This window comes from Eschrichtius robustus, chromosome 9 (assembly GCF_028021215.1).
Source record: "Eschrichtius robustus isolate mEscRob2 chromosome 9, mEscRob2.pri, whole genome shotgun sequence".
In the NCBI taxonomy this organism is placed as follows: Eukaryota; Metazoa; Chordata; class Mammalia; order Artiodactyla; family Eschrichtiidae; genus Eschrichtius; species Eschrichtius robustus.
This window is the reverse complement of record NC_090832.1, coordinates 7,341,286-7,363,082: the sequence shown is the minus strand read 5'-3', so window position 1 is coordinate 7,363,082 and position 21,797 is coordinate 7,341,286. Positions and strand designations below refer to the sequence as shown.

Sequence of the window (21,797 nt, the reverse complement as noted above, 5' to 3'; positions counted from 1 at the left end):
CCTCTGCTGTGGGACTGTCCACCTGCACTGTTCTAGTTCTGGGCGTTTGTTGTGTTAGTGCAACATTCTGCTTCATACACTATTTCTCCCAGGTTCGGTCAGTCTTGGCATTAACTCTGACTCCTTTCTTTCTCTCACACACCACCTCTAATTCCATGTGGCTGTCCCTTCAGAATACATCCAGAATCTGACCTCTGCTCACCGCTGCCTATTTCCCCTCTTCCCAGCCTGTTATTTCTTACTTGTATTGCTGTAGTAGCTCTCTTAAGTAGTTTCTCTGCTTCTGCCCTTCATCTTCTACGGTTTATTCTCAGTGATCTTGTTAAAATGTACATCAGGCCATTTTTACCTCTGCTCCAAATATGCCAGTGGCTCTCCTCCTTACTCAGATAAAAGTGAGAATGCCTAAACAATGGCCCATAAGGCCTGGTACAGTCTGACTTTTCATTCAGTCTTTGTCCTCATCTCCTGGGTTCTCCTGTGCTTACTCTGCAGCCACAGGAGATTCCTTCCTGTTTTTCACAGGCTGGGCCTGCTCTGGCCTCAGGCTCTTTGCACTTGCTGGTCCCTCTACTTGGACTGCTCTTCACCAGTTATTTCCATGACTCATTTCCCCACTTCCTGTAGGTCTTTGGCCAAGTGTTACCTTCTGCATATTAAAAGTTGAAATTCCTACCTGCAAGTACACCTTAGCTTTCTTCCCTATTTTACTTCTCTCCATAGAACTTATCAGTATCTGAAATACTGTATATATATTTTTAAATTTTATTTATTTATTTTTCTCCATTCACTGGAGGGATTTTATCTGTTTTGTTCTGTACTGCTTACACCATAACAGCTACTGAATATTTGTTGAATAAATTGATCCTGAATATCCTTGTATACTACTGCTCTTAAAAGCATGTTTCCAATCAGGACATTTTCCCACTCGGTTATTTTTAAAGCCCACCCTCTTTGCCTACCAAAGGAAGATCACACAGTTCCATGACATCCAGGGCCTTCCACAGCATGGCCCGGTTACCTTCCTGGTCTTATCCCCCCCTCCTCTGCTCTTTCCAGGTTGACAGTTTCTTTTCACAAACATGCGTCTTGCTTAACACATCGTCATGCCCTTTGATCATATTTATTGTTCTTCCTGGACTTTCCTTCCCCCTCCTCCATTCTCTTCCTGTCAGAGCCACTCTTCCCACTGTTGTAGTTGCTACAGTTCTGCATTGCCTGCAGGGCCCATTGAACTCATACCTTTGGCTGGGTTTCATCTCGCTCCTCAGACAGCTCCCCTAGCAGTTACCTTCTGCCCCATCCGATGTTGGTTGTAGACTTACCTGCTCTGTTTTACTAGGTTATAAGCTCCTTTTCATCATAGAAACCAGTAAGCTGCCGTTGAATTTTTACTAAACTCGTTTAGATTTATTTTATACGATTGGGTTTGCATTTTAACCCTAGTATTTAGATTGTATACTTGATGAGAAGCATCAGCTGATTAGAGTAGCTCATGTTTATTGACTATGAAAGCTAACTGTGAGGGAAGTTTTTAAAAACAATTGCATTTAAGGAATTCACTTTATTTCTTACGCCATCATTTAGTTCTTTAAGCTTTTAAAAAATATTTTGTTGTAGATATATGTTTGAGGCCATTTTATACCATTTTGAACATTTGTTTAAGATGAAAATAACATTTGTGTGATAATTACATAGCTACTGTGAATGTAATTTAAGATTTTAAGGTTTATAATGAAAAACTGGCCGTAGAACAAAGGTACATACATTCCATAATAGAGATTTCTTCTTTTTTCACATTAATCATGATTTTATATTAAAAGAAAATTCTCACTGTCATTGATTTTTAGACTATTAAAATAATAGCTGAGTCTTTGAGTTTCTCATTCAAAAATTAGAATGAGTGAGGACAGTTTTTCTTCTCTGGTTTACTTTTGTTGTTTTTGTTCCCTTAGTGACATTGCAGGAATGCTGCTGAAATCTACAGGAAGTTTTCTAGAATTTGGCTTACAGGAGAGCTGTGCAGAATTTTGGACCAGTGCTGATGATAGTAGTGCTTCAGATGAAATAAGGTTGAAGTTGCATTTTCTTTCCTCTCCCATTTTTTATTTCATGTAGTTTTAGTCTTGGTAATGAGCCTGAAATGAGCCTTGTTGAAACCAAATCATGTTAGACTTGAAGAATTTGGGTAGTAGACATAAAGGGATTTATTTCTTACTACTGTATTGTCTTTTTATATGATCTCTTAGTTATGGTTTTATGTCAAATTGTCTTTGAAGGTGATTTTTATTTAACCTAATAAAAAGAGTGTCCTTAGAGAAAATGTTGTTTAAGTTGACTAAAAATGAGTAGGGTAGAATTCATTCACATGTTCTGGAATGTCTTTAATTAAATAATTGTTTCTGTCCTTTAAAGACTCTGTAGCAGTCCATGAATACATCTAATTGATATTTGGTACATTTTTATTGTTTTTATACTAAGCTTATCCCTTCTGTTGAACTTTAAGCTTGAGTACCTGAAACCACGGCTTGCACATCTACTGCATTTCCTCCAATTCTGTGCAGATGGCATTGAGGATGAACCACGTTAAAGTGCTGTTTTTGTGGCATATGTAATACTCATATAGCTATTTAGTGGCCAATTATCAGCAATATCCTATGAGTCAACATTAGGAAGTGCTCAGGCAGAACTAACTTCTCTAGAGATGTTTTCTCTCACTTTCCAAAATTTGATAAAAAACGCATTTTTGGGTTTCAGAACACTGGGATGTCTTTATGCCAGGATTAGAGAAAGAAGTGACCACATAGGCTCTCACCTGGGAAAATACCTAATAGCTGAGAAATGGGGTGAATTAGTTTGTAGAAGGTCTTGCAGTTTTGAACGCTAACATGGAAGATTCAAAATGTGAGAATTCAAGAATTAAGATGGTGAACTGGAGAATGGCTCTGATAATGCTCTGGTTGTTTACTAGGGATGGATCTAGACGTGGGTTCATGTGCAGTGATTTGTGGGGCTGACTTGTCCTGGCTCCAGAGAGGCCACGTGCCTTGTGCACATCTCTTCCCAAGTTATAGCTCAGTGATGTCCTGTTGGTGGATTGAAAACAGCTGTGATGGGAGTATTCACACCATGAAAATTGGCAAACACCACACAAGACAATATTTTTGGGGGAGCAGGTTGTTAAACGTTTACTGGTTCACTACTATTATATATATATTCCTTTTTAGTTAGATTATGAGCTGGGAGTCAAGAACTTATTTCACACTCCGAGAATTATCTTAATGAAGTCTTTAGAAGGTTGAGCATACTCTTATTTGGAGGTTATTAAGTGTGCCTTACTTATTTAAAAAATACAAGTACTTTCTAGAAAGCTGTAGGGAGCAAGCTTTTGAATATTATGAATCCATTCCCAATAATTGCTTGCTTCTAAAATCTTCGGTCTTCATTAACGTGATTTGGAATTTGCTTCATCTGTATTGTTGTGTATTTCTTGGCATACCGTAATGTATTCTAACTGGATTTCAATCAACTTGGCAGGAGATCTGTTATAGAGATCAGTCGAGCACTGAAGGAGCTCTTTCACGAGGCTAGAGAAAGAGCCTCCAAAGCACTTGGATTTGCTAAAATGCTGAGAAAGGTGAGTTAACAATCCTGATTAATTATTATTTTTTTCTTATTTTTCTTTTATCTTATTTTTTAAAAAGCTAACCCTAAAGAAGTTTCTTTGTAACTGTGATCCTAGGACCTGGAAATAGCTGCAGAGTTCATACTTTCAGCCCCAGTTAGAGACCTTCTGGATGTCCTGAAATCAAAACAGTACGTTAAGGTATGTATTTAAGGTGGCATAATTATTTTACCTTTCTTACTTTACTCTAAACAGGCAAACTTTTTCTTAAAGGTCTAGATAGTAAATATTTTAGGCTTTGCAGGCCATATGTGGACCCCAGTTTTAAGACTGTCCCATAATTTCCCAATGCAACAATTAGAAAAACAAAGTTTTTCATACTTGACTTAACTAACTTGTTTTAAGAATGCAGAAGAAAAACCCCAAACATTTACTCATACAATATAATTTATCAAATTAGTTACACATATATATTTAAAATAATGTCTATAAAGTAATGTGTTGCTTTTAAGTAATTGTTTTCTCACCCTCACATTTCCTGAAACAATTCAAACTTTCCACATGAATCTTTGATGTCAGTGTCCTGGCCATCACTAGACCCACTTTTTTTTTTTTCTTTAATTTTTATTTATTTATTTATTTATTTATTTATGGCTGTGTTGGGTCTTTGTTTCTGTGCGAGGGCTTTCTCTAGCTGCGGCAAGCGGGGGCCACTCTTCATCGCAGTGCGCGGGCCTCTCACTATCACGGCCTCTCTTGTTGCGGAGCACAGGCTCCAGACGCGCAGGCTCAGTAGTTGTGGCTCACGGGCCCAGTTGCTCTGCGGCATGTGGGATCTTCCCAGACCAGGGCTTGAACCCGTGTCCCCCGCATTGGCAGGCGGATTCTCAACCACTGCGCCACCAGGGAAGCCCTAGACCCACTTTTTGAGTCACCATCTTTGCTCCCATTTAAGCTGTTTGAGCTTAGTACTTTTAGAATCTGTGTATGATGTCACTGGAAGTTTTATCCCACATGTGTTTATGTGTGACTTGCACAACGTAATCACATGTGTACCCCTTGTTAAAGTGATCTTTAAAAGGCTTTTTACGGTGCCCCTGTCAAGAATAATTAGTGGATCTGTATTAACATTTTTTGCCTTTCACTGAGTCAGGTGACTTTCTGTTTCAAAGACATCGTGCCGGCATACTCCCCTGGGATTCCGCTCCTGGTGCTGAAGACCCTAGCCACCAGTGCCCACTGCAGTGCATTGCTCTGTGGGGACAGCTTTGCCTAAAAACCGCACTGCAAAGTGGCATTCACTCAGGTTGTTTCAGGCTGACATTCTTCCCCTGATGAGTGTTCTCTTTGTTGTTGACAATAAAGAAATTGGAGGATGCCCTGTACGTGGACAAACTTTACCAACCTCTCCCCCAGTACAGTCACACTCTCCCTCCTCCAGTCACATTGCACTGAGTTGCAGTCGGCTCTCCGTATCTGCGGGTTCTGCAGTCGCTGATTCGACTAACTGCAAATTGAAAATAGTTAGGGAAGAAACATTCCTGAAAGTTTCAAAAAGCAAAACTTGAATTTGCAACATGCTGGCAACTATTTACATAGCATTTACATTGTATTTACAACCTTTTACCTAGCATTCACATTGTATTTGGTATTATAAGTAATCTAGAGATGATTTGAAGTGTACGGGAGGTTGTGTGTAGGTTACATGCAAATACTACGCCACTTTATATAAGGGCGTATATATTTATATTTTGGTATCCGAGGGGATCTCGGAACCAGGCCTCTGTGGATGCCCAGGGTCGACGGGACTTGCCGTTCCCCTCATAGCTCTAATTAATGCCTTTCCCACATCTCCTTGCCCAAACCCACTTGTCTTTTTCTAGTTTTTTTTTTTTTTTTTTTCTATAATATACTATGTTCTTTAATTCAAGATTTTGGATTGTTTCTTTTCCAGGTACAAATTCCTGGCTTAGAAAACTTGCAGGTGTTTGTTCCAGACACCATTGCTGAGGAGAAGAGTATTATTTTGCAGTTACTCAATGCAGCCGCAGGAAAGGACTGCTCGAAAGACTCATATGAACTACTAATTGACGCCTATCTGCTTCTAACCAAACATAGTGACCGCGCTCAGGACTCAGATGGCAGCTGGGCCACGTGGGAGGCACAGCCTGTCAAAATTGTGCCTCAGGTGGAGACTGTTGATACCTTGAGAAGCATGCAGGTCTGTCTCACTCCCAGTCCCTGCCCCACCATTCCCCCGCTGCCTGGAAGCAGCATTGCTTACGTAAAATACTTTTAGGAAAAGGAATTGTTAGCAGCTCATGAATGATCGGTTTAAGCAGTCTCAAGTATCCACTTCCCCAAAATAGACCTTGATGTTTTGATAGATAGTTTTGTAGCATTATTGTACTAAAATATTCGGGCAAATTCTTTAAGTATGTTCAATTATACCAAAATATTTGAAATGTTTTCTTTATATCTTTTCTTACTCCAGCCATGTATGTAGTTAGATCCAACCACCCCTGATCTGAAAGGAGTTATCTACTCCTTTAATTTGTAGTTCCAGAAAGCCCAGTTCTCCAAGTACTCTGATTTATTGGCTACTTAAGTTTTCATTTTTGTAGTCAAGGTTGTCACCTGCCTACCTAACAGGGATCCCATGACAATCTGTGTAGCTCAGTAATTAAAACTGTAAGAAGCCTCCTTATGCCTCTGTGTTCAGCTCTGGAACAGCGGTGGTGAGTGCACCTGTGCACCTTGAACTCAGCCTGACCAGAGCTGGGCACCCCGGCCAGCTGTCCCCTCAGCTCTACGAATCTGCCTTTTCTCTGTATTCCCTGTCTCAGTGACTGGTGCTCTCTCCACTCAGTTGTTTAAACCAGGATGTGACAGTTCATATAATTTCAGCCTCCCCCCCTTCCACTTAGTCACTAGCTCCAGCACCGAAGCCTTTCTAGTACATGAGCCTTTCTCTGCATCCCCAGAGCAGCTGCCATGGTCAGACCTTACCAGCCCTTTCCTGGACTGTTGCAGGGCCCTCCTTGCTTCAACCCTCACCTTCCCTCCCTCCAATTCTGTATTTGTTTGCTTGTTTTGGTACTTCCAGAATGATCCTTATAATTCGTACATCTCATCACAGGTCTACTCAAAATACTGCAATGACCATCACTTAAAGAATACAAATCATAAAGTCTTGATTTCTGTTTCATGCAAGGCCCCTCATCTCATCCCACTCTTATTCCTGCATTTTCTATCTCCACATGCTGCTTCAACACACACACACACACACACACACACAGAGACACACACAGACACACACAGACACACACTCTGCTCCAGGAGTAATGAATTTCTTGGAGTTCTAGCATACTTCAAAGACTTCATGCCCACATAATTCCATGGGACTCCTCCCCATTGCGCTGGAGAGCGGAACCGTCAGTGCCCACTGCAGTGTGCTGCCCCATGGGAGCAACTGTGCTTGACAACTACTTTCTGATCAGATGGTTGCTGGCCTGGTGGCCCTGAGGTTGGTGTTGTTTTGGGACTGGGGGTTGAACTAGAGTGGAAAGCTAAGTGGGTCTGTGTTTAAGCCCTGTGCTTGCTTTTCCTCCCAGGTGGATAATCTTTTACTAGTTGTCATGGAGTCTGCCCATCTCATAATTCATAGAAAAACTTTCCAGCAGTCCACTGAAGGACTCATGACTCTACGCCAGGAGCAGACATCCAGTCAGCCCGTCATCGCCAAAGCTTTGCAGCAGCTGAAGGTATTTCACCATCAACTCTACCGTAGCTAATTTTATTTATGTTTGGTGTAATGCTAGGGAAGAATCAGTTTGTTATAATTTAAGTCACTCCAGGGACTTGAACTCTTAAAGTGTCCTCCCCATTCTCCCTCTCTTCGCATTTTTCCCATGTCTAAATTAAAAATTTCCTCGATCTTTCTTGGAACTGTGTAACATTAGAATTGGAGAGGATAAACATTTGAATCGTTACATGACTTCTTAATGGTCACGTGCTTGGTCAGTATTGGACATTTAGGTCTCCTCATTCCTAATCCAAGTTTATTTCTCCTTTAGCAATTACCAGTATTTTACTAGAGGCACCTTAAGTCAAAAATGTGTAATTTAAAAGAAGAGTTATTTATTCTTTAACAGATGATTCAGTCAAATTAATTGAGAAAGCTAGTTGCAGACAGGCAGAAAGGCCTTCAAGTTCATGACAAGGCAGAGCCTTGCCTTCTCTGCCATTATTTCCCGTTTTCACCTGCTTCCTATTTTGCACTCCATTTATCAGTCTTGGTCTCATGCACACTTTCCCGCAGCCCGTCAGTCTTCTCAGTCACATTAAGGCTTGACTTCTTGAAGAAGAAGGACTTCTTGAAATTACAAGTAGTTTTGATAAACGTTTGTTTCCCTTTTGTCAATCTGATTTGTCTTATTTATCTATAAACATTCTTTCTTATAGATTGTCACCCCACTCAGATACCAGGGCAGGGGACTTTTGTTTTTTCTTTTAGTTTGAGTTAATGAATTCTGGAGAGTACAAAATTATATAAGATATTGATTATTCTTGAGCTTAAGGAATTTGTAGCCTTAAGGGTCTAAACTGTCACACTAAAGTACAGAGGAGGGAGAGATTAGATCCTCCTGGTAGCATCTGGGAATTGCTGCCATGGAGGCTTTTCAGCTTGGGAGTATTTCAAAAGATGCAAATTGGGAAGGGACCAATAAGAGAAACATTTGGGCACTGGTGTCTGTGGACCAGGGTTATGAGAACGCTCACTGAATATCAAGCAGTCTGATTTGGTTGGATCTTGGTGTATACAGTGGAAAGTAGTGAGAGATGAGGCTAGTGAAATCAGGTGGGCAAAAATCAGGCTGTTGAGAGATTTTGGATTTCATCTTCTAAGCCCCAGAGAATTGTCGAAGATTTTGGAAGAATATTTTGGAATACTATGTAGAGGAACTACCTGATAGAGACATGTGTACATACATGTGTGTTTAAGGGTGGGTGGAAAGGGAACCCAATTTGGAGCTGTTGTACTATTAATTAGGGAAGACTACAAAGCTTGAGCTAGGGCAGGGTTTCTCAACCCCCATACTGGTGACATTTTAGGTCAGTCCATGATTCTTAGTTTGGGGGAGCTGCCCTGTGTGTTGTAAGATGTCTGGCAGCATTCCTGGCCTCTGCACAGTAGATGCCAGTAGATTTCACAACACCCCCCCACCACCCCATGTTTGGACAACCAGAAATATCTCCAGACGTTGCCAGTATCCCCTGGGGTGGTAACATTGGCCCCGGTTGAGAACCCCTGAGCAGGGAGATAAGAAGGGCAGTACGACTAATAACACCGTGGAGGTCATTTGGAAATCATAGTTCACTCTGTGGAATTGAAACCTTACTTACACTTGAGCACCCACCGAGGGGAGAAAACAACTGGTGGTTGATAGGCAGAAATATCAAAGCTGTAAGCCTCTATTCAAAGACCACCTTGTAATTAGGCATTATATTTTAAATGGACTGTTTTCCTCTTGTATTTCATAAGTTTTTAAGAATACCTAATACAAATAAAAATGAAAATACTAAATTTTTTTCTATTTTGCTCATTCCTTTTGAATAACCAAAATAAATATGACTGGAATATATTACAATGGTCAATGTCTGTGTGATGATGAAAGAAATCTTCCTCTAAAATACAATAAGTATTGTGTGATTTGTTTCACTTTGGATTAATTATGGTTTGGGATTCTTTAGAATGATGCATTAGAGCTTTGCAACAGAATAAGTGATGCCATTGACCGAGTGGACCACATGTTCACTTCAGAATTTGACGCGGAAGTTGATGAATCTGAATCTGCTACGTTGCAGCAGTATTACCGAGAAGCCATGATTCAAGGGTACAATTTTGGGTTCGAGGTAGGTACAAAACAAGAGGAAAAACCCAGTACAATTTTGCAATTGCTTTGTAACTTACTTACAGAAAGCATTAGGAATCTTGTACAGCAAATCTCATGATCTCATTATTGTAATCACAGCTTAGTCAAGAATGGCATCTTACATCCCTGTTGAATATCAGAAATGCTGGGTTACTTTTAAACTGTCAGATATTTACCCAGTTTTTATTTTGTGTTAACAGCCATCCACTTACATTTAAAAACCTTCTTTAAGAGATGTTTAATATCATAAAAGCATATTCTTAATTTCAACTTATGAGGAAGACATTTGCGAAATTGCATTTTAAGACATTATTTTCTCTATAACTCTTTGCACTCTTTTTAGAATATGTGAAGTTCATTGGCTTTTGCTTTTCGTTTTTAGAAAAATGACATTTAAACAGCATTATAGTGTTTAGGTATTTGTGTAATCGTTTTCTTCTTAATTTTGATATACGTGAAATCTTCTTACAGTATCATAAAGAAGTCGTTCGTTTGATGTCTGGCGAGTTTAGACAGAAGATAGGAGACAAGTATATAAGCTTTGCCCGGAAATGGATGAATTACGTCCTGACTAAATGTGAGAGTGGTAGAGGGACAAGACCCAGGTAATGACCACGTAGGATGGCTCCTTCATGAGCCATGTGGGGTTGCTGATACTTCATTCTTATATTTTATGTGGGCTTTCTGAGCAGATGACACAAAAAGCATTTTGAACTCTTTGGTGATCAGTTTTTTTCTTCCTTTTTTAAAAACGAACCTATTTACATAGAAACCCCCATAACTCTTGGAAAACTTTTTCTTTTGTAATTGTTCCAAAATGAGTTATCTTTAAGCAGTTCACATTCTCCCTGGACAGGTCTTCCTGATTGCTAATCTTCTTTTCTCCTTCATGAAATTTACGCCCGTTATTTAGTGTAAATGGAAAAGAAATTGGTAACCTGTTCCTTTACTAAAAAGCTATTTGTCTTTCTCAAAACATGCTGTAAACTTACTCAACACGAGGCAGATGATAGAGACACAAATGTGTTTTGTCCTAGATGGTAATTTTCCAATCAGATTACTTTTCAGTATTGTATAAACTAAAACGGCTATGGCATCTTCTTGATTGTTTTGTGACTCTTGAACTTTTCCTCGTGACAGGTGGGCAACTCAAGGTTTTGACTTTCTGCAAGCCATTGAACCTGGTTTCATTTCAGCTTTACCAGAAGATGACTTCCTGGTATGGGATATTCTAAAGTGTTTTTCCTTAAAAAACACAAATAAGTTGATCACTCTCTAGTTCTGATTGTGTATCTTTTTATTAATTTAAAAGCGGTTCTTAAATATTTTCACATAGTTGTAATGGTAATGCTGAGAGGTTAAAGCACTAATTGCAGAGTAGGACATTCAGTGCTCTTTTTATAACAATATTGTTCAGCTGACCAAGTCAGCGTACAGTTGTTTGTGCAGCCTGGCACTTACAAAATACGTGTCAGTTTTGTATTTTATAAAGTGCTGCTGCTTTTTAGCAGCTTAATGAAGAACAAGGAATAGCTGTTTCACTTCAGTGTTAGTCGCCGTGCGGCATGCGGGATCTTAGTTCCCCAACCAGGAGTTGAACCCACACCCGCTGCAGTGGAAGCACGGAGTTTTAACCACTGGACCGCCAGGGAAGTCCAGTGTGCGTCAGTATAGAGCATAATGGCAAATGTTAAATATTATCACCAGTATCCAGATAAATTCCATCAGATCAGAAAGATGTTGTTCAAATGTGAATTCATTCATTTTAGCCTCCAAATAGTAGAGGTGATTACAGAAGTCCTTTGTTTGTGTACATCATTACACTATGGGGAGCTGATAAAAAATGGAATTGTATATTATCTTAAATTATGTACGATTTATGTTTATACCTATTTTCTTTTAAACTAACTTTGAAAATATTTACTTAAGGATAGCCTGTTTCTCTTAAACATACCAAAACCCTAATTTGTGCGACTTATATAATTGAGTGTACATTTTTTCTCTTTTCCTTTTCCATTTCCTTTGGTTTCTAGAGTTTACAAGCCCTGATGAATGAATGTATTGGCCATGTAATAGGAAAGCCGCACAGTCCTATTACAGGTTTGTACCTTGGTAAGAAAACAGTTAGAGCGCCTCTCCTAGAACCTACTGGTTTGGGTGAGCACATTGTCTCATCATTGCAATTATTTAAAATGCTATAGAGGTTCTTTAAGAATATTCAGGAAAATGACAATGAAAGTTACAGGAATGAGGTGTATACATAGAGAACTCCACAGTAGTCTTTCTGAATTTAACAGGAAGATTAAAATGCAAGCACAAGGTGGTCTGTGCTTGTCCACAGTATTAAACTACAGGTTTTTTTCTTTTTACACCAACACTCTCATTCTGTTCTCCCCCCTAAATTCTTTTCCTCTGGGGAGGAGAGACTTGGAGAAATAGCTGTCTGGTAAGAAGCAAGGCCTTTCTTGCTGCAGGTGGGTGAGTATAATTGTTCTGCCCTTCCTTCCTCACCTTTTGAAAGAGAATGAGTTTGTTTTCTTCACAGCTTTCCCAAGTACCCATTCCTCACTAATGTCGAAAATTCCTAATTGGTCCCCCCCCATTCCTATTTGGTGTTACTTAAAAAAAGAAAAAAGTTAAGTTCTGCTATAATATACTTATATTACCGTTTTCAGTTCCACTTGATATGTAGCTTTACAGTGTATGTTGAAACTTTAAAACAAAATATGTATCAGAAAACGGCTGTCTTACCCTATTCTTGAGATAGTAAACCAAAGCAAAACTATATTTATATGTAATAAACAACCAAAAATGAAAACTTAGAAATTTTAAACATTTCATTTACACAAAAGAAAATAATTCAGAAATGGTAAATTTATTGAGCAGCAGCTGTATCTTAAAGGGTACTTGCTAGCTACTCAAAGTTTAGTAGACCAGGTCTTAATGCTCGATTTCTTTATCTTTAAAATTCACCCAGTTTATACCTCTTTTTCTCCCAAGGCTGCTATGAAATGAAAGTTATCATTTATAAAACTATTTGAACATTTTATATAAAACGTGCTATATTCTCATCAATCTTTTGATTAAGCGTATTATCATAAATGCTTTGTTTCTGATTTCCCAAAATATTTCTCTAAGAATACATGATAAATAATTCAGTAAAAATTACTCCTTTAAAGTATTTTGTTACATAAGGAATCATTTTCATTGTAGAAAAAAATTACAACGTAGAAAATGTATGTAGTAAACATACATGTAGAAAAATATTACAAAGGGAAAAAAACCTCATACCCACATAGTTCACAGGTAGTGACTGCTAGCGTGTGAACCGCTGACTCTGCCTCGCCCCACACTGCGGGTGGGACAGTCGGTTCGCAGCACTCCCTGTGGGCACGAGTTGGCCTTCGTCCTCTCAGCCACTGGGATGGTGGAAACTGCCCTGGACGGAGAGCCAGATTGCCTGGCAGTTGAGTGACCTGGGGCTGCTCATTGAACATCTTTGAGCCTCCCCTACTAATGCTTAAAATCAGATGCTAATGAGGGTTCAATAATGTAATGACATTTTGTGAATTGTAGCGCTCTGCACATGGCAGGAGTCATCATTTGGTTTTGTGCTCTTTCCTTACGAGAGGAATTAATGAAAGTGAGAGCACATTGTCGTTGTTGCTGCTTACTGTTTTCTCTCCCTCTGCTCTACCCTCGTAAGGATGGGTAGATAGACACTCTGTCATTGTAAGCAGATGGTGACAGTCTGGTATAGAACCGTCTATATTTTCTGTATACTCATATAATTACACGGATGCATTCTACCACACCTTTCTCTATGCCCATATAATCATGCAAGCACAGATGCCATTGTTTTTTTTCCTGCCATTTACTGTATAAAAATTGGATCACATTGGATATTAATCTCTGACAATTGTAGAAATCCCTCCATGTCAACAAGTATAGATCCAATTCATTCTCTTTAGTGGCTACGTTGTGTCCATTGTGGATATTCTACAATTCTTTCCACCATTTCCTTATTTGTTTGGTTAGTTTTGCCATGAAAAACATCTCTATGATAAATGTTCACCACTAGTGAAATTTGAGCATCTATTTTATGTTAATTGGCCATTTGGATTTTCTTTTCAATGAAGTAGCACAGTTTTGTAACAGTTAGATATACATACTCTTAAAAGAAATGTTCTGTTTCATGAATGAAGAATGTTAAACGTGTGTGTGTGTGTGTGTGTTTTTTTTTTAAGTATTTGTTTATTTATTTATTTATGGCTGTGTTGGGTCTTCGTTTCTGTGCGAGGGCTTTCTCTAGTTGCGGCGAGCGGGGGCCACTCTTCATCGCGGTGCGCAGGCCTCTCACTAGCGCGGCCTCTCTTGTTGCGGAGCATAGGCTCCAGACGCGCAGGCTCGGTAGTTGTGGCTCACGGGCCCAGCTGCTCCGCGGCACGTGGGATCTTCCCAGACCAGGGCTCGAACCCGTGTCCCCTGCATTGGCAGGCGGATTCTCAACCACTGCGCCACCAGGGAAGACCCATATGTGTGTGTGTTTTAACAGAATGTCTTTATTTTTATACCTTCATAGGAAAATTTTGTAGTAATTTTTGACTCAGTAGTTCTCAGTACGTTTGCTGAATTAAAGACATAAGCATTCTCACCAAATCATTTTTGTTTTTTCTTTTTGCCTTTGAATTTGCCTATTGAATTACTTCCATTTAGGGTTGTAATAGTTGAGATAATGAGCCAGAGATACAAATTGCCTGGATTTCTTCATAACAATTACTTGATTTTTGTTTTGCAAGTTTTCCCTTCAGATCTCTCCGTTTTTGGTACTCCTCTCTCTCCTCTGTAGTGTTATTAAAAGTAAACAAAAACCATGAAGAAGGAAGTATTTTCATTTAGGATAAACATATTTAGAATAGAACATATGTAGACTAAAATTATTAACATGTGAAGAGAAAATATAACATTTTTTAAAAAACTAGGGAGGGTTAAAACAAAGTTAAAAATCAGAGGAAAACATGTTAGGGAGAAATAGACAAAACATATCATATTCATGACTAGTTACATTTAGTCATTGGGGAAGTAGAATTGTCAGCATTTTTGTAATTGCTAGGTAAGGTCTCTTTTTAAATTTTGGTTAAAATTTTATCTAGTTTTTAAACTTTGTTTTAAATCTTATCCATATTTACCTTCTACCAGAATATTTAAAAGAAGAAGAGAAGAAAACATGTTCTGAAACGAATAATCAATTTAAACCAGTGTCCATCCTCCTGATTTGGTGTAAAGGAATTAAATAAAACTCCCAGTACTCACGAAAATGACAGTGACCTCTCCCCAGCTCAGGACCTATTGAAGTATCACCCCTGACCAGAATCTTTTTAAAAGTTCAGACAACATAAAGAACTCCTTTTTAGTGGAGAAATCACATAAACCACATTTCCATCGGTCTCTAAAATGTGTAATATAATTTTATTAACTTTCAAAAAGTGACATTTTCCCAGCACTTGTGTATGTAGTACGATTTTCTTACTTATATAAATGGTTTTATTTTGATCACCAGCAAAAGCAAGCCACCTCCCATTTCCACTGAATTGCCTGGTTTGACAGTTTTCTGCTGACCCCTTAACAAGTTGCGTTTGTCACTCTTTTCACTGGCAGCCATTCATCGGAACAGCCCCCGTCCTGTGAAGGTACCACGATGCCATAGCGACCCTCCTAACCCGCATCTGATTATCCCAACTCCAGAGGGATTCAGGTATTTGGTGCTTGTCTAGTTGTTCGCTTTATGGATTCTTCTCTGATGTGCGTTCTGACGCTCCAGGAGCTGCTCATGCTTTTGCTCTGATACCAAATACTGTTTTCTGTGTTCTTGTTTATACATTTTAAAAAGCTCTTATTTTCGTTATCTTGAAGACATACCACAGTGCCTTAGTTACAAAAGAAGACTTGCAAGTTTGAAACAGACTTGTACCTTTCAAGATAACTTAGTTTCTCAGCTTATTTATAACCTCAAGCTACTAAATGCTTTCCAGCTTTGGAATAATTCTTTCTTTTCCTTTCTTTGAAAAATAACTTTAGGAAAACAAATTTGAGTGTGCATAGCACGGTAAACATTTGAAAAACGGAACTAAGTGTCATTTTAAAAGTGGAGAAAAAACTGGAGTGATCCTTCCACTCTTGACTTTTATGTGTGTACGTAACTACGAAGCAACTTAAATTCTAAAGTGAGTTCGGAAACTCTAGTACATTCAAAATACTTACTTGGAATGTGGTGGCATTTCTGCATCTTGAAGTAGTGAGCATTTTTTCTCCCCTGTATAATCAGTTTTTTAAAGTTTATTTTTTTACATTACTTGCTAGAAAAGGACCACAGTTATTGCTAAGAATAATTAGTTCGAAATTAGTTATTTTTCTTTTTCGTACCTAGACCAGAATCTCAAAGAACAGTTTGCATTTTATATTTGAAAATTATTTTTGGCTTCCTCACCCGACTTTATTTTTAATGGAAACCACGTGAGAGCCCATCCCCTGTCTCACCTGTGTTCCTGAAGCTCTTCTTCTCCTCCCAGCACCCGGAGCGTGCCTGCGGACACGCGGAGCCTCAGCAGCCCCGCCGCTGCCACTGTCACTGCCACCGCCGCCAGCGGTCGCCCCGGCCCCTCCGGCAGCGACTCTGCGCCGCCCAAACCCATCAGCAGTGCCCATGAGACCAGGTAGCCCCCCGACCAGCGTCACGTCTCCTTCCCCCGCCCCTGGTGCGCGGCCGCCGCGACCTCAGCTTTGGGGATGTGTCCCGGGACACGTGGGGCCTGCTTCCCCGCGGTGTGTGACGCTCAGGGGCCCTCCGTGGGGGGTCGTGGTCCCAAGGCTCCAGCACAAGTCGGTAATCTGCCTGATGTTTACATTCCTTTGGCACAAATGTTAACCAAAATGACCGGAGTCTCTGCTCATAATAACTATGAAAAGAGTGTCAGAGGAAAGAACCCGGTCCACTGATAGGAGAGTTTTGGCAAATAGTGCCTTTCCTGAGGAGTTTCTGAGGAGTCACTCAAAGATGACTTCTAGGTAATACCATTAGGTGGTGATTTGTTTTTCTAAGAGGATTACTTTTCTCACTCGGTTTCCTAATTTATACAGTTGTTGATTAGAAGTAGTTTATAGTAGTGGAAAAATGAGTTCATGTGGTTTGTATCTCATATGGAGACTAGATCATTACTGGAGAGAGCTGTCAGATGTTTGGCAGGCTCCAGAAAAATTTAAGTCTCTTGCATGAAGTCTTTTGTAGAAGTACTGAGGCTGTGGCAGTTTTTCCCATTCTAGCTGGGTTTTTTTTGAGGGGGGGGGAGTGGGCAGGGAGGGTAGAGGATTTCATCAAGGTCTCATATGCTTAATGGAGAAAGGACATTTGGTGGCTCTTAATTCCCCCCTTGTGCCTGGTAGAATGGACACCGTCACTATTCTCATCTTCCCATAAGGATGATGATAGAGTCGAACAAAATTGACCAAAAAAGATGAAATTTTGAAAGAACTCAGTGCTCTGTATCCTGCTCCTAAGAAAAAATATTAGTATGTTGGCAGAAACATGACACATGCTTTTAGAATTTAAAGTAGACTAAAATATTTTTAGACTTAGTTTATAACAGTCTAAAATTTCTACAGATATTTCCATTTTGCTCATTCACTAAAATAATTAATATTCCTAATTTTTAGCGACAACTGTCTATAACCTGAAAAAAAATGCTGAAGTACTTTACAGCTTAAGCAGTCAACTAAAAAAATTAACAATTAACATTGAACAAATTCCCATTTACCCTCTTTTTCTCATGTTTAGAACATTTCATGGCAGACATTTCCACATGCGCTTCATGTCCCTGCGGGGGGTTGAAACTGTCTTTTTTATTAATGCAGTAAGGGAAGCGATGTGCCCTAAAACGCAGTCATAGTTGAGGGGAACACTCAGCCAGAACTGTGGTTCACACGCAATTTCTCCAGAACTGGAGGTTTCATGAACTCTGGTTGAGGCTTTTATAAGTTGGTGGTGTGTGCGTTGAATGTACTTGAGTATAGAAGTTAAAATACGTGCAGTCGGCCTCTCCCTGCGTTTTGTCCCCCAGGCTTTGCATTAAGTAGTTTCTCAGCATGTTTTAAGCAGCGTTTCAGAAGTGTTCTTCATTTATGCTTTAGGACGATCCTTGAGATTTAGAAATTTTACTTCCATTGTAACATGCCATCTTGAAGGCCTTCGTTCACAGAGGAATAAAGTGATCTGTCCTTCCTGGCGGTGTGTGTGGCCGTAGGTACAGAACAGCAGAGCCATGAGGGCGTGCAGAGCCGCGGGTCATCAGCCTCCCGGCCGCCTCCAGCCTTAACCCTGTGGCCCAGCCTCCCGCGCCTGTGCAGGGACCACACGTGCCCCTCAGCCGGGGTCTCCGAGCAGCCCTGGGCCGTGAACAGGCTGTGAGGAGGCAGGGTGGTACCTGTGCTTTCTGACATCAGCAGGCATGTGTGCAGCCCTTGCCTGTCTTAGAGATACGTCAGCCACGGTGAAATTTTACTTTGCCCCACAGCTTCTGATAAGTATTTTGATTCGATACAGTTTGACTTAGGAAATAATCTGGGCTTCAGTTATTTTACTGTTGTTTAGAAAACATTTTTGCAGTTTCTCGCTGCTGCCTCTTACTGGTCTGCAAGAGCTGATTGTTCATTTTTCAGGAATCCTGCAAGCCAGTTGTTACGCCACGGAAATTGTTGAAGTCTATACCCTGCCGCTCCCCCTGCAAATGGTTGTTAAACGTTCCACCCGTGCATCACTTCATCTAAGTGTGTTTTCTTGCCTGTTACACTGGCAAAAATGTGAGGATGTCGAATTGGCTAATCTTCTCTCTGGGAAATCAGGAAATTAGAAATGTCGAGTGGCTTCTCTGTGGTCCCAGGCTTTGGCACAGCTTAGGAGTGGGGTGTGTTTCTTCACTTCAGCATCAGTGATTTTTCCAGGAAACAGTGCCAAGACTCTTTGATGAACTAATGGCAGTGGAAGGTGTCCCCGTCACTTCAGACTTAACAAGTACTATACCAGATATGAGAGTTTAGGGAAATAGAGGAGCAGTGCATACTTCATAATTTGTGAATGTCTGTCCAGTAGACCATGTTGCTTTAAACCTACTCAGTCTATAATAAAAAAGAGCATAAATGCTACCATACTTCATTATATCATTCATTTAAAAAAATATGCACTAAACTTGTTAATAAACTAACACTGTATTTATTTTGGATGATTTGAATTATAATTTTAACACTTTCCCTTATTTAATTCTGGGCTTTAATCTTTATGGATTCATTCTGGATGGCTGAACACTTTATTCTGGAAAAGCAGCAAATTAACTTTGCCCTTTATACGTTAAGCTTCCTGCTCTTCTGCACTTTTGCTTGGCTACTGCTTGAGAAATTGCTAGGTGTTCCCTTACATTTGCTCATTAAGAGATTTGAGCTCTTTGAATCATGTAATGATTTTAGCACTTCAAATAGAATTAAGTACATAAATATAAGGTGATGATTTTAAATATTAGCCAGATTTGGCTCATACTTTTTATCCATCCTGGGCTTAAAGTATGGAGCTTTCAGCACATGTCAATAACACTTCAGTAAATACTGTTTTATTTTTTTTGTTGTTGCTGTTTTTAACATAAAGCGATACATGATGCAGTCAGGTTCTCATGCGTTCTCCTTCCAAACTCCAGGGACAGGTGTCTCCGTAGGAGCACTGCTACTTTGGGAGAATAATTCTTTGTTTGGGACTGTCCTTTGTGTTGTCCTTTACCCACTAGATGCCAGGTGTTCTTGGGGGGGAAAGTTACCCCCAGTTGAGAATCCCTGCTCTGGAAGAATCTCACAGATCTTTCATTTTGAGTTCCATTGAATTGATAGCTTAATTTTCAAAAATATTAAAACAGGGGTTCCAGCGTCCCTGAGAATGATCGATTGGCTTCCATAGCGGCCGAATTGCAGTTTAGGTCCCTGAGTCGTCACTCGAGCCCCACCGAGGAGCGAGATGGTGAGTGTGTAAGGTGTCACCTGCATCTCCAGTCAGCCTAACCGTTTGTCTCAGTCCACCAGTTTCTGCTGTTAAGGCCTTTTAAAAGAAATGACGAAAAGGAGTGACAGAGCCCTGTGAGAAGGATTAGTGCTGAACACATCGGCTTTTTAATAGATGCCTTTTTAGCTATATTTGCATCTTTTCTTTTTGTTGCTAAATAATTTTAAAAAGTTATTATTCCTGATATTTTAATTGTTGAGCACGCTTATTCACTTTAAAAATATAAAGTGGCACTGTGCTTGTTGATGATATGCTGAAGTTTTATTATAATGCAGAGCTAGGAGTCTTTGCTCAGAAACCACATGGTTGCTCCTGCTGTAGCTCTGCTGGGCTCCTGGGCAGGGCCTCGGGAGGGGGGCCCCCAAAGAATCCAGTTTCTGCTCAGTATTCTAAGGTCTGTTACTTGTGGAAAGTTTTTGTGGTTAAAGTCCTGTAACTCCATTAACAACTTTTTAGCTTGGTGCAATTTGCTATAAATGATTGTAGAGACAGCTTTTCACACTCACCTCAAACAGAAATTAGCCACCAGGAATGACAGGTTGATGATAACTAATCATCGCTACTCACCATTTCAGTCTTGCTCTGAATTAAATAAGCTTATTTGTTTTATAAGTCTTAATTTGTATGAAAAAATACTTTCTGCAGAACCAGCGTATCCAAAAGGTGATTCAAGTGGGTCAACTCGAAGAAGTTGGGAACTTCGGACACTTATCAGTCAGACTAAGGGTAAGAGAAAGAATGTTGAACTTAACACGTTTAAGCATAAGGTGAGCAGTTTCCGCTAAAATATGCTTCAGCTTCTGAATTATTAGACCTTCTACATTAATGTTTTGTGATCTTTTTTATACCTCTGACATCACTTTCGGTCTGTGCTGTGTTTGTGTCCATTTCCTATTTTTTATAAACTCCTTTGGAGCAGGACCATGTCTTACTCAGTTTTGTATTCTTTAAGCAGTGTGATGGTTCATTTTATATGTCACCTGGGTGGGCCCTTAGCATAATTCTTTATACATGGTAGGAATATAATAAATATTTGCGGAATGAATAGCCATGTATGTCTTATGCTAAGAAGCTGAGAGAAAGCATTCATCTTATAAAGCAGTCAATCAGTATGAACCAGAAGTCATCAATATAAACTCGAAGAATAAACAGCAGAAAAATCCGTGGTCTAGCACAAAATGCTTTCACATATTCTTCGTCACAACAGTCTTGAGTCATGGGCAGAATAGAACCTGTTCTCTTTCTGTAAATGATAAAAGTTTCTGAGGGGCTAGATAATTTGGCCGAGGTCGTCGTAAATGAGAGCTGGGACCAGACTGCACTCCTTCTGCCTTCCGGCCATGCTCTTCCCACCACAGCTCCCCTTCGAAAAGTGTGAGACTGGGCAGCAGAAGAGCCATCACCGGGCCTGGAGCAGTCAGGAGGGATTCCAGGGAGGGGTGAGGCTTGGGCTGGCCCCTGAAGGAAAGAGGTCTGCCTCAGGCCAAGAGGAAAAGTACCCAAGGAGAAACCCATCTGGAGGCCCAGTGACTGAAGAATAGACCAGCCGTCCTGGCCTGGCCCGGCCTGGATAGCGTAGATGTAAATGGAGGTGGAACTGAAAGGGTAGGGGAGACCCAATCACGGCCAGTCTTCTTTGATGGGCTAGGTGATTAAGGCCTTACCCAGAGATGGTGGGCAGCCCCGGAAGCCTCTTGAGCTGGAAAGCCTCTTATGTTCAGGGAGTGCGAGGGTGGGGGTAAGGAGGGCACTGAGGAAGCTTGACCTGCCGGCCTGAATTGGGGAGGAAAATAGGGAGAAGGGCTAGAATGCCGTTGTAGTCATACGGTGTAAAACAAGGTACTGGACTAAGGTGGGATTTTTAAAAAGCCATGGAAGCAAAAACAAGTGTGATGCCACGTTTGACAGGCCTGGGCAGGTTAGGTGTGGAAGAGGGTTTGGAGTTCGGCGGAGATTTCCTCAGCTTGAGCCTGGTGACAGGGAAGAGGGTCTTCTCCAGGGACTCTCACATAACCAGTAGTTCCCACGGATACCAGGTCTTTGTGATAATTTTCAAAACAAATACTTTGTTGTCAAGTAAACTTGGGAACTCTTGGGAGAGTTACAGTTGACACTGACGTATAAAAGACTGGGAAATCTTGAG

The 21,797-nt window shown here is 40.3% G+C and overlaps 1 protein-coding gene across 6 annotated transcripts in view; it reads left to right on the top strand.

Annotated features, from left to right (window-relative positions):
• The window catches only part of MAP3K4 (mitogen-activated protein kinase kinase kinase 4), a 115,609-nt gene that overhangs the window by 81,685 nt on the left and 12,127 nt on the right, over positions 1-21,797 (top strand). For 3 of the 6 annotated variants that reach the window (XM_068550716.1, XM_068550718.1, XM_068550722.1), the window contains 13 exons: positions 1,956-2,072; positions 3,538-3,637; positions 3,743-3,826; positions 5,580-5,846; positions 7,240-7,389; positions 9,380-9,541; positions 10,033-10,166; positions 10,702-10,780; positions 11,595-11,673; positions 15,220-15,316; positions 16,131-16,274; positions 19,512-19,612; positions 20,300-20,380. In XM_068550716.1, coding sequence (XP_068406817.1) covers positions 1,956-2,072; positions 3,538-3,637; positions 3,743-3,826; positions 5,580-5,846; positions 7,240-7,389; positions 9,380-9,541; positions 10,033-10,166; positions 10,702-10,780; positions 11,595-11,673; positions 15,220-15,316; positions 16,131-16,274; positions 19,512-19,612; positions 20,300-20,380 — 1,595 coding nt within the window. The remainder of the gene's footprint in view (positions 1-1,955; positions 2,073-3,537; positions 3,638-3,742; positions 3,827-5,579; positions 5,847-7,239; positions 7,390-9,379; positions 9,542-10,032; positions 10,167-10,701; positions 10,781-11,594; positions 11,674-15,219; positions 15,317-16,130; positions 16,275-19,511; positions 19,613-20,299; positions 20,381-21,797) is intronic. The other 3 variants (XM_068550717.1, XM_068550720.1, XM_068550719.1) reach the window with 3 other exon arrangements.